The sequence below is a fragment of the Myxocyprinus asiaticus genome, chromosome 3, assembly GCF_019703515.2.
Source record: "Myxocyprinus asiaticus isolate MX2 ecotype Aquarium Trade chromosome 3, UBuf_Myxa_2, whole genome shotgun sequence".
Taxonomy (NCBI): domain Eukaryota; kingdom Metazoa; phylum Chordata; class Actinopteri; order Cypriniformes; family Catostomidae; genus Myxocyprinus; species Myxocyprinus asiaticus.
The window spans coordinates 44,071,811-44,086,774 of NC_059346.1; the positions used below are offsets into that span (position 1 = coordinate 44,071,811).

The 14,964-nt window shown below is 35.9% G+C and overlaps 1 protein-coding gene across 3 annotated transcripts in view; it reads left to right on the top strand.

The window, feature by feature from the left end:
• LOC127428120 (ras-specific guanine nucleotide-releasing factor 2-like) overlaps positions 1-14,964 on the top strand; it is a 119,011-nt gene that overhangs the window by 54,609 nt on the left and 49,438 nt on the right. For all 3 annotated transcript variants that reach the window (XM_051676220.1, XM_051676229.1, XM_051676235.1), the window contains exons 9-13: positions 210-328; positions 5,655-5,815; positions 11,196-11,262; positions 12,495-12,631; positions 13,285-13,367. In XM_051676220.1, the coding sequence (XP_051532180.1) occupies positions 210-328; positions 5,655-5,815; positions 11,196-11,262; positions 12,495-12,631; positions 13,285-13,367 (567 nt within the window). The remainder of the gene's footprint in view (positions 1-209; positions 329-5,654; positions 5,816-11,195; positions 11,263-12,494; positions 12,632-13,284; positions 13,368-14,964) is intronic.

Here is a 14,964-nt window from a genome sequence, read left to right on the forward strand (position 1 = left end):
TGATTTAGGACTGCTTTGCTGCTTCAGGGCCTGGACCGCTTGCCATCATCAAGGGAAAAATGTATTCTTTAAATGTACACTTTATTGTGGTTTTTATACCAAGTTAATTTACAGTTTTGGCAAAGTGTTAATCAAAGTGGCAAGAATTATGGAGGTACATTTTCTCACATTTTTATTTAGACATAAGTGTCATGTTTGCGCTGTTCCAGGGTGATGCACGATGAAGTGAGTGACACAGAAAACATCCGTAAGAACCTGGCGATTGAGCGCATGATTGTGGAGGGCTGTGACATCCTCCTTGACACCAGCCAGACGTTTGTGAGACAAGGTGAGTCCTGTTAGCGCCCCGAGCTGTCACCTGCCTGACACGCTGTTTTTAGCAGAGCAAGAGTGTGAGTGACAGCTACTATACAGCTTTGTATTGATTCTCTCGGGTTCTGAATAATATATTGCTTTAGAATCAGATGGCATTGCCTCCAGGCTCAAAACAGCATTTAAAGGTTTAAGTTTGGGTGATTTGTAATGTATTAGAATATAGCCATGTAACAGAGAGGAGGAAAACATGGTATAATGAGCAGATGTGCATTGAATGAGAATAAATCATTATTATAGTCATTATGCTTAAAGACAACATAAAAAGGCATTAACAATGTATTTAACTTCTGTAATATGACACATTTCCAATTATTAAATGGGTAGTTCCAATCCTAATGCTGATTGGTCAGTACAGTGTTCTAACCATATCACTACGCAGCTCCCATAGCAAATCATTATTTTTGTTGCATAGCAATATTCTGTTATGTCAGGCACATTCTCTTCTAGAATAAGGATGGCAATTCATGCATGATAAAATACCATTTTAATAAAAAATGTTTCTTAATATTTTTATTATATAGTAACCATTTTATTACAGCAATAAAGCACTCAAGGGATTGTTTATATTGTGAATATAGTCATGGCTGAAGGAGTTGCAGGTACTCCGCTGACTAACAACACCCTATGGCACCACTTTTTATACGTTACTGCTTAAAGGGATAGTTCACCCAAAAATTAAAATTCTCTCATTTACTTACCCTTATGCCATCCCAGATGTGTATGACTTTCTTTCTTCTGCAGAAAAGAAAAAAGATTTTTAGAAGAATATCTCAGCTCTGTAGGTCCACACAATGCTAGTGAATGGTAGCCAGACCTTTCAAGTTCCAAAAATCACATAATAGCAGCATAAAAGTATTCCATATGTCTCCAGTGGTTTAATATGTGTCATGCAATTGCGTGGGGCCACGGATGTCAGGGGCCCCCCCACACCGGGTAGGAAAGCTCCACAATAAAACGCTTGAGGTGTGACATGTTGTTCTGAGTACATGCGCCGATACGTCGTTGTCTGCTGTCTCAGAGTGGTTCACAAAGCCGCTGGGTTTGGGTCAGTAAGACTTTGGGTTTGTAATTTATGAAAAAATATACAGGTCTTCGGAACTTGCTTCGCTCAAGTGCTTTCACTCACACAGATAAGCGCAAAAAGATGAGTTAAGAGCTGTTCACACTGAAAGTGTTTTTGCGTGTGTCTGCTCTATTTTCTATTGTTTTTCTATGTAAACGCACTGGATGAACATCCTTGACTACTGCACTGTGTATTACTATTTCTTCAATGTTTCAAATATGCATGTCGAAACACCTGCGTTCTGTTTCATTCGTTGCGCTGTGTCTAGATTGTTTTTAGCACAGGTGTCACAAATGTATATATATATTTTTTTATCCTGTTATTCTCCCCAATTCCCACTACTTAGTAGGTCCTCGTGGTGGCACGGTTACTCACCTCAATCTGGGTGGCGGAGGACAAGTCTCAGTTGCCTCCGCTTCTGAGACAGTCAGTCCACACATCTTATCACGTGGCTCGCTGTGCATGACACCACAGAGACTCACAGCACAGTAGACTCATGCTACTCTCCGCGATCCATGCAACTTGCCACATACCCCAATGAGGGCGAGAACCACTAATTGTGACCACGAGGAGGTTACCCCATGTGATTCTATCCTCCCTAGCAAATGGGCCAATCTGGTTGCTTAGGAGACCTGGCTGGAGTCACTCAGCACTCCCTGGATTCGAACTCATGACTCCAGGGGTGATAGTCAGCGTCAATACTCTCTGAGCAACCCAGGCCCCCACTGTGTCACAAATATTTAACATTCTGAACAAGTTCAGGTTGCAAAGATGTGACTGTTACAATGTTTAGCATTATTCCAGATTGCACTGCACCAAGCAAAGTTTCAGCGCTTGATAAACGGCATTGTTTTTTTCCTTCTACTATAATGTACTGAGAGTCTGCCGTGCCTTGTATAAATTTTCTTACTCCCTGAAAGATATCACTTAAATAAGTGTCCTGAGATATCTCACTGATCTCTGAGATAGCTCTAGACTTTGTAAACAGCAAATAAAAACGTGTCCGCGGGCTATTATCTCTGACGCTTTCTGCCTGTCAATAATTTTGCACATTAGTGTTGTCATTGCAGAAAATTATTGAGGCTTAATGCCATATTCTGATTTATAATTTGTCAGTTGAGGGCGCTATTTGTTACTGTTGTGTTTTGACAACCGTGGGACCATGCTTTGTCTGTTTCAACCAGTGGTGGAAAGAGTACTGATTTTTTTTTACTTAAGTAAAAGTACTGCTACTGAAGAAATAATTTACTTGAGTACAAGTAGGATTACTGAGAAATATCATGACTCAAGTAAGAGTAAATAAGTAGTTTGCCGAAAAACTACTCAAGGAATTACGTTACAAGTTACTTTATGAAAATTATATTATATATTGTATACACGCTTCCATTTTTAGAACACAAAGACATTTTTGTTCTTGAAAGAAATTGATGCTTCCTTTCACCAAGGATGCATTAAATTGATCAAAAATACTGTCAAAAGCATTAATTGCTAATTATTATTACGGTTTGAAATAATTGTTTTAAATGGTATTTATTAAATTTCTTTGCCCATAATGGCAAACATATACTGTGTCACCTATTCCTTAAAAAAGCATTCTAAAGTGTTAATTTGGTACTTAAGAAAATGTTCTTATTATTAGAACAAATGAAAATGGTTGCGCTACCATGTGGAAATCACAATACAGTGGGTTTTTTCCTCATTTGCTGAGATATTGAGTTCTTACTAGTTGCTTTATACTTACAAGTCAAAATTTTGTTTTAAAAGTAGGCAAAAAGAAACACATTTCTCCTGAAATTCTATTTACTCCTACAGTCTGTTGTTTTAGAGAGATGAAGGCTATTACATGCATTAATGTTTGAAAAAAGAATCTCTAACCAGGATAGAGAGGGAAGTGGACTGCAAGATGCACAACAAAAAGACAAGTAAATCACAGTCTCTAGTTTGAGAAACAGACTCCTCACTGGTCCTAAACTAGCAGCTTCTAAATGCCAAAGACCTGCATTGCTGCCAGAGGATTCTTGGACAAACAGAATGTTTTAAGAATACAACATTTATTTAAATAGAAATATCCATTTGTAACATTCTAAATGTCTCTAAATCATCTCTAAACAACATCATGTGCATTGTGACTGAGACACACTCCTATTTCAGGTTTATTCCTATTCATGTATGCCCAAGTATTTTGGCTAATAAGTTAACATACTGTACAAAACTAATATAATGCAATATCATAAAAGAGGAAATTTATCCTCTATGATACTGCAGCAATTATCCAGATATGAAATTAGATAATTAAGCAAACTGTTATCAGCTCCTACATGCCAACTGAATAAATAAGGCAAAAATAAACATTTCACACAGTGTTTAGTGTGAGATATGATTGATTCAAACACTAAAAGTGGTTGTTCTGTATATGTATTATGGTATTACAGTTAAGTATTAATTAACATTATGGTTATTTAACATATTGAGATATTATTATTAAGTAAATGGTAGCATTTTGTTCAATATGTTTTATGATTTCTCATACCTTCTTTATATAACATCAATCCCTTGCGCACTTTTGGCCTCTAGCAGGTGAGACAGGGCAGAGAAGTACAGTACAGCACCGTGAGTGAGAGTGTTACCTGCTAAGACAGTTTATTTTGAACAAGAGGAGCGAACGTTTACGGAATTTAATGCTGGAGTACAATACCGAACTGATGCGGATTGATAGAAGCGAGAGCCTGTCTGTTTCTGACACTATTGCCATTGTATCTTTCTAAGGTATTTAAAAGTTTGTTTTAGACATATAGTAGCAAGTAAACAAGATATCCCCACATATATGTCAAACTACATTGTGTTAATGTTTGACACAGTTAAAACATTGCCTGCCTTAAAAAAAAACAAGTGAAGTTTGATCAGTGGTTAAACCTGTTCAGACTGTTCCCTCTTATCTGAATGAACGACTCCTTTCCAGAATAAAATGAACTATGCAGAAAATCACAGTATTACAGTTCTTGTATAGTGACAGGGCAGAAAGTCTTGGAGAAGCTAGAGAAGAGAGGACACCGGCGGCAGTTTATGCAAGCTGCTGTGCTCATGATGCTGTGCCCTGCGGGCTTCCGTTGTGCCACACACGACGTGTTTTAGTTTATATTTAGATTTAGTGCTTATAACTTTCTTCTTCCCAAGAATTCTGAAATATTATGTTTTTGTTTTTTTTGTAATTTGTAATTGTGATGAATACTTCATTTTTAATCAACTCAAGTAAAAGTAAAAGCACTATTATTTATTTATACTTAAAAAAAGTAGAAAAATGTGAAAAATGTACTCAAGTACTGTAACGAGAGCAGTTGTAATTTGTTACTTTCCACCTCTGGTTTCAACAGTATTGGTGCTGTGTTTTGGAAAGAGGGGGCATGGCTAAATCAACAGCTCAGTCTCATGGAAGTTAGAACGGCTAAAATCGCTTACAGCATCTTTAAGTCTAAATTAGCTTGTTAATTTAATATTGTCACCCTAATTTGTTTAATTTGTTTTAGATTTAATATCGTCACCCTAATTTGCCTAATTTGTTAATGTCACCCTAATTAAATGTACCTGTATAACTATTAAGTTATATTATTTAATTCTGCAATCAGAACTGCAAAATATTTAAAAAAAAAAATTCTTTAAATAGCTTCAGTGTAGTTAGATACTTTCTGTAAGTAACTTATAGTGTAGCTAAATACTTTTTTACTTTATGTTATGAGTAGCTTGCAGCTTGGGAAGCTACAGAAGTAGATTCGCCAACACTGTTGAAACAGAATATTCAGCAAAAAATTATGAAGGGAGAGAATACATTATTTGTATTTGATTGCAACATTAAACCACATCCACATGTTAGGCAATGATATTATTGGTTACAATTATTTATACCCTCCTGCATTGATTTGTTAAAAATATCAGAAAAGAAGATTAATTTCATAGGTGGAGAAATGTATGATTAAATTCAATGTTGTCTTTAAGTTACCAGAGGATTTCCTTTTGCTGTACTATGGCTTATAAATTCTCCATCTTTGTATCTCCCAATTGTAAATCTACCTTTCTTCTTGTAGGGTTTTGTTCAGTGATAAAGCAGTGTCTTTGATCTTCGTTTATCATTTGTGTTGGTGTTCTGTGCCTCCATTGTCTCTCAACAGAGAATACCTTGTCTTTCTCATTAACTCTCTCCTTCTCTCTCTTTTCCTCTCAGGCTCTTTGATCCAGTTGCCCTCAGTGGAAAGAGGGAAGCTCAGTAAGGTTCGGCTCGGCTCTCTCTCTCTCAAAAAGGAAGGAGAGAGGCAGTGCTTCCTCTTCACCAAGCACTTCCTTATTTGCACTCGCAGCTCGGGAGGCAAACTTCACCTGCTCAAAGTAAGTGACACACTCACACACACTCACACACACACACACACACACACACACACACACACACACACACACACACAGTGTACGACAACAAATCAACCAAAGACAAAATGACATTTACTACACACCAGTGACTCCTAAAGAACTTCGGCACAAATGTCTTTCAGTCCCCACAGCCCTTGTGCAGCCTTTTGCATATCACACTGTATGAGGTCCATTTGTGGTAATGGAATCTCAGGCACTAAATTCTTGAGCTGAACAACTTCATAAAGACACATACTGTATATGATTTAAAATACACTTTGCATTGAATTTTGAATTAGATTATTTTCTGTTAATGGTAAAAACCAAAAAGTTAATCAAGATTACATATTAGCACCATATTAACAGAATGTGCAGTGATTACCAAGCCCAAGGAGAAACATAATTAAGCACAAGAGGCTTTTGTGAAACACTTTTGAAATTTCTTTTTATGTTGCTAAAGGGGTCAAATCATACCTTTTATTATTTAATTAAAAATATAAGGTTATGGTTTAATTAAAAATTATAAAGTAAGTAAAAGTGTTTTTTTGTGCCAAAAAATTGGCAAAAAAAAAAAAAAAATCATATTTGTGTTTAATATTTTCCACTTGTTACTCTTATTGTTTGTTGTTCTGGGCTGCATTCCCAATAAAGACTGATCTTGGCAGTTTAGAGCGTTTTCTACGAGCAATTTTACGAATGTTCTTTATTTTTTATGTGCGTTTCTGCATGTAACATGAAAGTGCGAGTACGTGCTTTAAGTGCTACTATGGCCGTGCACAACAGAATGATAAGCAAAAAGTTCTTCACTTGCATGCACCTTGTCAGATTCAGAACTTTGCTTCACAAAAAAATCAGTAACACTTGGTGTGGCACACTTACTTTTAGCAGCATTCACATGCTTTTTTGTATGAACATGCTGCACGATGTCGGTGCGGCCATGGGTGATGGAAAAGCGAGCTCCACAAATCTCACACCTCACTTTACTAGGCTCTGTCTGTGACTCCTTTTTTAGAAATGTAAATCTTTTTGAAGATCTTCATTAAATGTACATGCACGCTTCCTTGACATTTTTCCAGCCACAATTTCATCTGTGTGCTCTTTCAAACTGACTCTTCAATCAGTTCACTAACAGTTCAAAACACAATTTTTTCAGAATAAGTCGGCTTGAATACGGGACTGTCCCAGGAATATGGGATGTCTGGCCACCCTATACTTAAGAGAGTCGCTGTCTGTGTGACAGTGCTCAAATGTGACCGTAAAGTGCTGTTCGTCATTGTAACTTCATTCTATTTGTGCGTAACTTTAAAATCATTTGTAATTTATCTTGCTAAAATTTTTTTAATATTCAACATAATTAACTGCATATTTACATATTGTTTCCAATAATTTTGTGCAGAACAATCTTTTCTTTTACACAATCTGCTTCCATAATCAGGTGTGCACTTGTAATATTTCATTTTCACATTCCTCTCGATATAAAAGCTTCCAGGATTAGTGAAGATGTATATGTATGATCCTGCTAATTACAAGCATTCATTGAATATTCCCTGTTATCACGGCGCACAAAATAAGAAGACATTTGGAAGATGTGCTTTATGGAGGTCTGCTCTTTACCCCCAAAAGGGATAACGTTGACAGCAGTGCTGCAGGTGTGGTTCTACACAACTTGTAGAGCTGGCGAGAGAGCCTTCAGGTGTCAGAGAGGAAGAGGAGACGAGGATTAAAGCACCTGCCAAATGAATAAATGTAAATGTGGGATGATGAGCAAATATACACTGGCGGCCAAAGATTCGGAATAATGTACAGATTTTGCTGTTTCGGAAGGAAATTGGTACTTTAATTCAGCAAAGTGGCATTCAACTGATCACAAAGTATAGTCAGGACATTACTGATGTAAAAAACAGCACCATCACTATTTGAAAAAAGTAATTTTTGATCAAATCTAGACAGGCGCCATTTCCAGCAGCCATCACTCCAACACCTTATCCTTGAGTAATCATGATAAATTGCTAATTTGGTACTAGAAAATCACTTGCCATTATATCAAACACAGTTGAAAGCTATTTGGTTCATTAAATGAAGCTTAACATCATCTTTGTGTTTGATTTTGAGTTGCCACAGTATGCAATAGACTGGCATGTTTTAAGGTCAATATTAGATCAAAAATGGCAACAACAAAAAAAGAAACAGCTTTCTCTAGAAACTCGACAGTCAATCATTGTTTTGAGGAATGAAGGCTATACAATGCTTGAAATTGCCAAAAAACTGAAGATTTCATACAAAGGTGTACACTACAGTCTTCAAAGACAAAGGACAACTGACTCTAACAAGGACAGAAAGAGATGTGGAAGGCCAGATGTACAACTAAACAAGAGGATAAGCACATCAGAGTCTCTAGTTTGAAAATAGATGCCTCACATGTCCTCAGCTGACAGCTTCATTGAATTCTACCCGCTCAACACCAGTTTCATGTACAACAGTAAAGAGAAGACTCAGTGGTGCAGGCCTTATGGGAAGAATTGCAAAGAAAAAGCAACTTTTGAAATAGAAAAACAAAAAGAAAAGGTTAGAGTAGACAAAGAAACACAGACATTGGACAACAGATAATTGGAAAAGAGTGTGTCATTGTGAGCTGTCATTGCTGCACGTGGAGGATTTTTTGATGAGAACTCTTTGAAGTAGTTTAAGTTTTTTTTCAAATTGTAATAGTAATTTTTCACGTTATTGATGCCCTGACTATATATTATGATCAGCTGAATGCCACTTTGGTGAATAAAAGTAACAATTTCTTTCCATAAGAGAAAAATCTGTACATTATTCCAAACTTTTGGCCGCCAGTGTACGTATACAGACGATTTTCATGCACAGCAGCAAATTAATGAATTTTTTCTTCTCTCTCTAATATTAATTTATACAGTTTCTGTATAACATCATGACACCACTTTGTTATCAACTTGTCCAACTGGTCCACACAAATAACTTTATTTGTTTACTAATTAATCTATTCATCCATTTAGACTGTCTATTTTATGCATTTCATTATTATTATTAGACTTGTCTGTTTAAATACAAATAAATAAAACACAAACATTAAAGTCTCAGCCTAAAGTGGTATTTAAATTATATGAAGTGTAATTTTGTGAATGTCCTGCAGGTGTCTGCATAAGTCTATGTCCTTAGATACTCCAGAGCACTCATAAATCTACAAGCATTTTCAAGTACTACTGAAGTTACAATACTTTTTGGAAACGGGATGCAAAACAAAGATGAATCATAAGTTGGATTCTACGATCAACTTAGGCTTACGATGCTTTTGGGAAACGAGGCCCTGGTCTGTAGGAATAATAGTATCTATTCTAATGTCTGTTTATTACTAGGGCTGTCAATTTAACACGTTAATTTAGTGCAGTTCAGCCTTTAACAGATGACGCGCTATTGCACTCAAATACAGCTGGACCATGCCTAACAGAATGTAGGGATCTTTTTTTTCAAAGTTTGAAACTTTAAGTGAACTCAGCATCCTAAAAACACGGCCTTTAGGTAGCAAGATGCTGAAAACCAGTAAGACACGATGCAACCAAAGTGAGACGCACCAAAATTATCCGTGAGAGACAGACTGCGTCCTGTGAGAGACTGACAAACTCAATTGCAAAATGGATTTCTGTCTAGAGTAGGCTTATGTATTATTATTAGGGCTGTCAATTGTTAAAAATTTTAATCAAATTAATTACATGCTATGTCAGTTAATTAATCGAATTAATCACATATGTTAATATTTCCTGAGAAAGCCCCTCAATTAACAATAATGTCATTGTGGCAGATGAGTAAAGCATTGATAAGACAAAACAAAAATTGGCTTTAGATTCCAATATATTTCCATATTATTGAACATAAGCCTATTATTGGCCTACAGTTCACAGCAATCCATCTTGGAATTGAATTCGTCAATCTGTCTGAGGTAGACTTATTATAAGGGCTTTTCCAAGGATGCATCAATGTACACCTGCGTCAGACAAACGCTTTTGGAGCGTCTCACTTTGGTTGGGTTGCGTCATAAACATACCATTTTTAGGTGGCTGTGTCAAGTTAAACGTTGTTACCTAAACTTAGAATAACACGACTTGAGATCCCTGCATTCGGATTTGCACTCCATTAAGCTGCGTTTGAGTGCAAGAACATGTTCTTATCTTGTCTTGTCTGCTGTCGATGAGTGCGGGTTGTTCTCTGTATAAGCTGTGTGTTGCCTATACAGTTGGAGAAAACAGGTGGTACTTCAAGCTTAAGTTGCTCTGTTGGTAGGAATATGAGTAATTGCATCAATGTTTTTAATGTGTTATTTTTTCTGTAATGAATCTCACTGAAGTAATGCGTTAAATTGACAACCCTAATTATTATGTATTATTATGTATTTAAATTATCTGAATTATTATATTTATATTATGTATAGAATTATTCTCTATTTGGGGGGCCTTTTTCAGTGATTATTGATATATTTGTTTAATTGCGATTAATTCGATTAATCAGTCAGCACATTATGCAATATATTTTTTAAAACGATTAAAATTAACAATTTAAAATAACAGCCCTTCTTCTTACTTAACGGTAACTGGGCAGACCAAGTTATTCTTCTTATAGGTATTATTGATATATTGTATAAATGTGGACGTTAAGCATTAATGTCTGAAATCCATGGATTTCACAGATATGTTTTTGCAGCTCAGTTTCAATTAATATTCTTTTTAGATTTGGGTAAGTTTTGAGTGACATTGGAGACATCCGCAGAAGGATGGAGCAAATAATAGTCTGCAGGCTTTGAATGGGAAAACCTTGTCTCTCTTGGTGTCTCCACTCAGACAGGGGTGCCCCATGTTTAGAAAAAGATAGATAGCAGATTCTTCTAGTTCAGATTAGATATTTATTTTTATTTTATTTTCTTGTTTTATATACACAGTGTAGGCATTGGTTGATCAAGGGTACACTGAGATCTGCCTTTGAGTCTAAAATGAAAAGAAAAGAAATTCAATAATGATTTGGATCATTTCATGTTCTCTGCTTTTTAAATTCTCTGAAGTCGTGCTCTTAATACCTGTTAAAATGTATATGTAAAGCACTTTGAATTGCCACTGTGTATGAAATGTGCTATATCAATAAACTTGCCTTGCCTTACCTATAAGAAAATGAGTATTAGAATGTTTCAGTTAAAACATTTTCATTTCAAAAAAATAAAAAATGTAAGAATTTGATTCCTCATGATATGACCCCTTTAAGATTTATCACAAGCCCACCATTTTAACAAACCATCAATATGAGGAAACCAAGTCTTTGTGGTTAACATCTGATCCTAATGATTTGACTCTGGCAGCAAGGTGGTGTGCTGTCCCTGATTGAGTGCACTCTCATTGAGGAACCCGATGCCAGAGATGAAGATGGTGAGATTTTTCACACACATTTTCCAGTACTTACAGCTAATGAACACAGAAGTGTGAGGGCATTAATCATTAGTTATGTATTAGCCATCACTCATTTTGTGCAGGTTAATTAACTGTTATAAACATGTCTGAAAAAAGAGTCCAATCTGCTTGCTGTTTAAATGTCAAATGGGCAAAGATGATCATTGTCATGGATCGATTACCCACTTGATGGTACAGAAAGTGACCCATGTGCTAATTCAAAGCTGCATCATAATATCCCTCTCTGAATATGGTCCCCAAGAGCTCATTTAGTAAACATCACCATTATTATGCTTCTAAAAAAAGATCTCTTTAGTTCATTTTGGTTTATTGCCATTTAGGTTATCTGAAGAGATCCCAAGGGATTGTCAATGCAATTAGGATTTCACTCTACTAATGATTTGGTAACACTTTACAATAAGGTTTCATTCGTTAACATTAGTAAAGGCATTAGCTATCATGAACTATCAATGAACAAAATATATTTTTTACAGAATATATTCATTTATGTTAGTTAATACAAATGCAATTGTTCATTGTTAGTTCATGTTAGTTCGTAGTGCATTAACTAATGTTAACATGTACAACTTTTGATTTTAAAACTGTATTACTATATGTCTAAATTAACATTAAATAAGATTAATAAATATAATTAATTGTTAAATAATAAATAATTGTTCATTGTTAGTTCATGTTAACTAACATAGTTAACAAATGTTAACAAATGGAACCTTATTGTAAAGTGTCACCAATTTTTATATCAACATGCGAAAAAACAATATTCAAACTAATAGATTGTTTTTAATTTCGAACCATTCTAAATTTGTTTCAGCTGTATCATATTTCCATATTCAGCTGGATCATATTCTGATTTCCACACAATTTGAACACCCGTCATTCACAAAGTTCTACACTTTTCTTGCCCCTTGTGTGTTTGTTTATTAAAAGTTTGGCTAATTTTAAAATGCTTTCAGCTACCAATATGTTGTGTACTTTCAGATCTGTTTAAAACTTTTACCCTACTATATTTAGATCTATTCTGCATAATTGTGCAAATTCCCTCCCAATCAGAAAAAATGTCCAGAAAAAAGTTTTTAAATTTTTTTATCTGTAACATGAGTTACCTGTTAATGGTATTTAATTGGCATTAAACTGGGCAGAGTAGAAGCAGAGAGATGCTCTTTTGTTACCTGAGCCTTTCTGTTTTTTAGGTAAGAATTCAGGGCAGGTGTTTGGTCACCTGGACTTCAAGATTGTGGTGGAGCCCTCAGACGCTCCTGCCTTCACTGTAGTTTTATTGGCACCGTCACGTCAGGAGAAAGCAGCCTGGACCAGCGACATCAGCCAGGTGAGATAGAAGTAACATTTCACCACTTTAATCAGCTCTTTCTCTGCACTCACACCTGTGTCCTAACTAGGCAAAATGCAACACATTGTGTGTCCACGCTGACTGGAGCTGCAGTGTTCATGTGGAAGCAGACCATCTTGTCTCTCTACCCTTTCTCATTGATTATAGGCATAAAAAAAGCTTCTAAATGAAAATTGAATATTTAGGTCTTCTATTGTTTGTGCAATTGAATATGTGTAATGAATATTTAAACTTACTGCCAGCTGATGAGTGCTAGTATGAACTTTTTCACAAACCACATGCATTCTGGAATTGCTGTTGATTTACCTGCTTGCTCTCAGCTGTGCAAATCCCCTAAAAGCCTTCAAAAACAATACAAATGAAAATGTCCTCCAGAAGCACAAAAACATAATAACTAACCACCTCACAGAAAGTTCAGAACATATCCAAGAGCCACAAGGTTAAGACTTATCTCTGGAGGGGATCATTTTAATGAACTAGAGACTTCTCTTTGTCCTCGAATCTCCTTATATAGATAGAGAAATTACATTCCTGGTTTATTGACCAGGGCTAATTACAATATGTTGTTTCCTGTTATCTGTTTCTTGTTTTGATCCCTCCGTTCTCTCGATTTTCTGATTTTTGGCATGTAGTGCATTGATAACATCCGTTGTAACGGCCTGATGACCAGCGTTTTCGAGGAGAACTCCAAAGTCACAGTGCCGCACATGATCAAGTAAGTTAGGACTGTGATTACTCTGAGTGATGGGAGGCTGTTTGGTTTGTGACGTGTTTGGCATAGTGTTTATTTGAGATGTGATTTATATATATAAATTTTTATATACATGGCTGTGAATCATGTTTAGCACTTGTCCCTAGAATACCATAATAGATTGTGTCTCAATCTGCTCCCTAGTTCAGTAGTAAGTGCACTACCTAGGAAGTCATTTTTAGGGCCTTGGTTCTGTGGCCACAGAATTCAACAGAAATCACCAAAAATTTCCACAGAATTGGAAAGTCTGTAATTGTCAAATTTGGACAGATGTTTATTTTTTAAATATTTTGGCTAATTTGATTATGCTTTCAAGTACCTGTTAAATGTTAGTACTCACGGTTCAGTTAACACATTTTAGCATAACCAGATGCGTTCTGTGGAATTCTGCATATCTTTTCCCAACATTTGTGCAGAAAATGCCTTCAGAATCTGTCTGGACCTTAATATCAGTTATGGTCTGTTATATAGCAATATTGTTGCTTAAAAAACAGTTCCATTCTGTGCAACCTCATAATCATGATGTAGGTAATTGAGCCTTCAAGTGTCCCAATGTTTTGTGGATCAAGGCCCTTGCCGGTGCCCAAATTTGTGTTCACTATTTACTGATTCATGACACAAGGAACTAAGGAGTGGAAATTAGACACATCCTTATTTATTTGTTGTAGTAAAGTTAACAGACGAATGAGTAATGCATGTTACTGTATGTGTGTCAGTAATACCTTCATTGTCACCTTTCACATACCATTGTCAAGTATCTTTGTAATTACATATGCACTTTAACTAGGTGCTAAAACTCATTTTGGGCATATACAGTTCTACTTATAAAAATACAAATAACTAAAAACGACCAAAAGTTTCAACTGACCAAAGGTTTGATGGATTTTATTATAATCACACACACACACACACACACACACACACACACACACACACACACACACACACACACACACACACATATATATATATATATATATATATATATATATATATATATATATTTTAAATGATTAGCTTTGTCCTTTTGTTTCAGAAATTGCTAAATGATTCAAAGCAAGTTTTAGCTAGCCCAGAACAGCATCTTAATAGCGGCATGTTTTTGAAGAGCAGTCAACATGTGCTCAAGCCCTCAGCACTGGATCTAGCAATGTGCACATGTGCAGATACATGTGTCCGTGCTAAATATCACAGTGACAGAGAGAGCACAACAGTATGAGCAAGCAACCGGGACTAATTTCCCTCCCTGTTGGAAAATATGCTTGCACCATGTACCAGCACAGATAACGTGTGCAAGTTTCTATGTGATTGAGGACAGGAAACTGAGATCGCTGGCAATAGAGTAGAAATTATGGGGCTATTCCGGGTTCAATACAAGTTAAGCTCAATCGACAGCATTTGTGGCGGAATGTTGGTTACCCCCAAAAATATTTCGACTCATCCCTCCTTTTCTTTGAAAAAAGCAAAAATTGAGGTTACAGTGAAGCACTTACAATGGAAGTGAATGGGGCCCATTTTTGGAGGGTTTAAAACAGAAATGTGATGCTTAACATTTTATAAA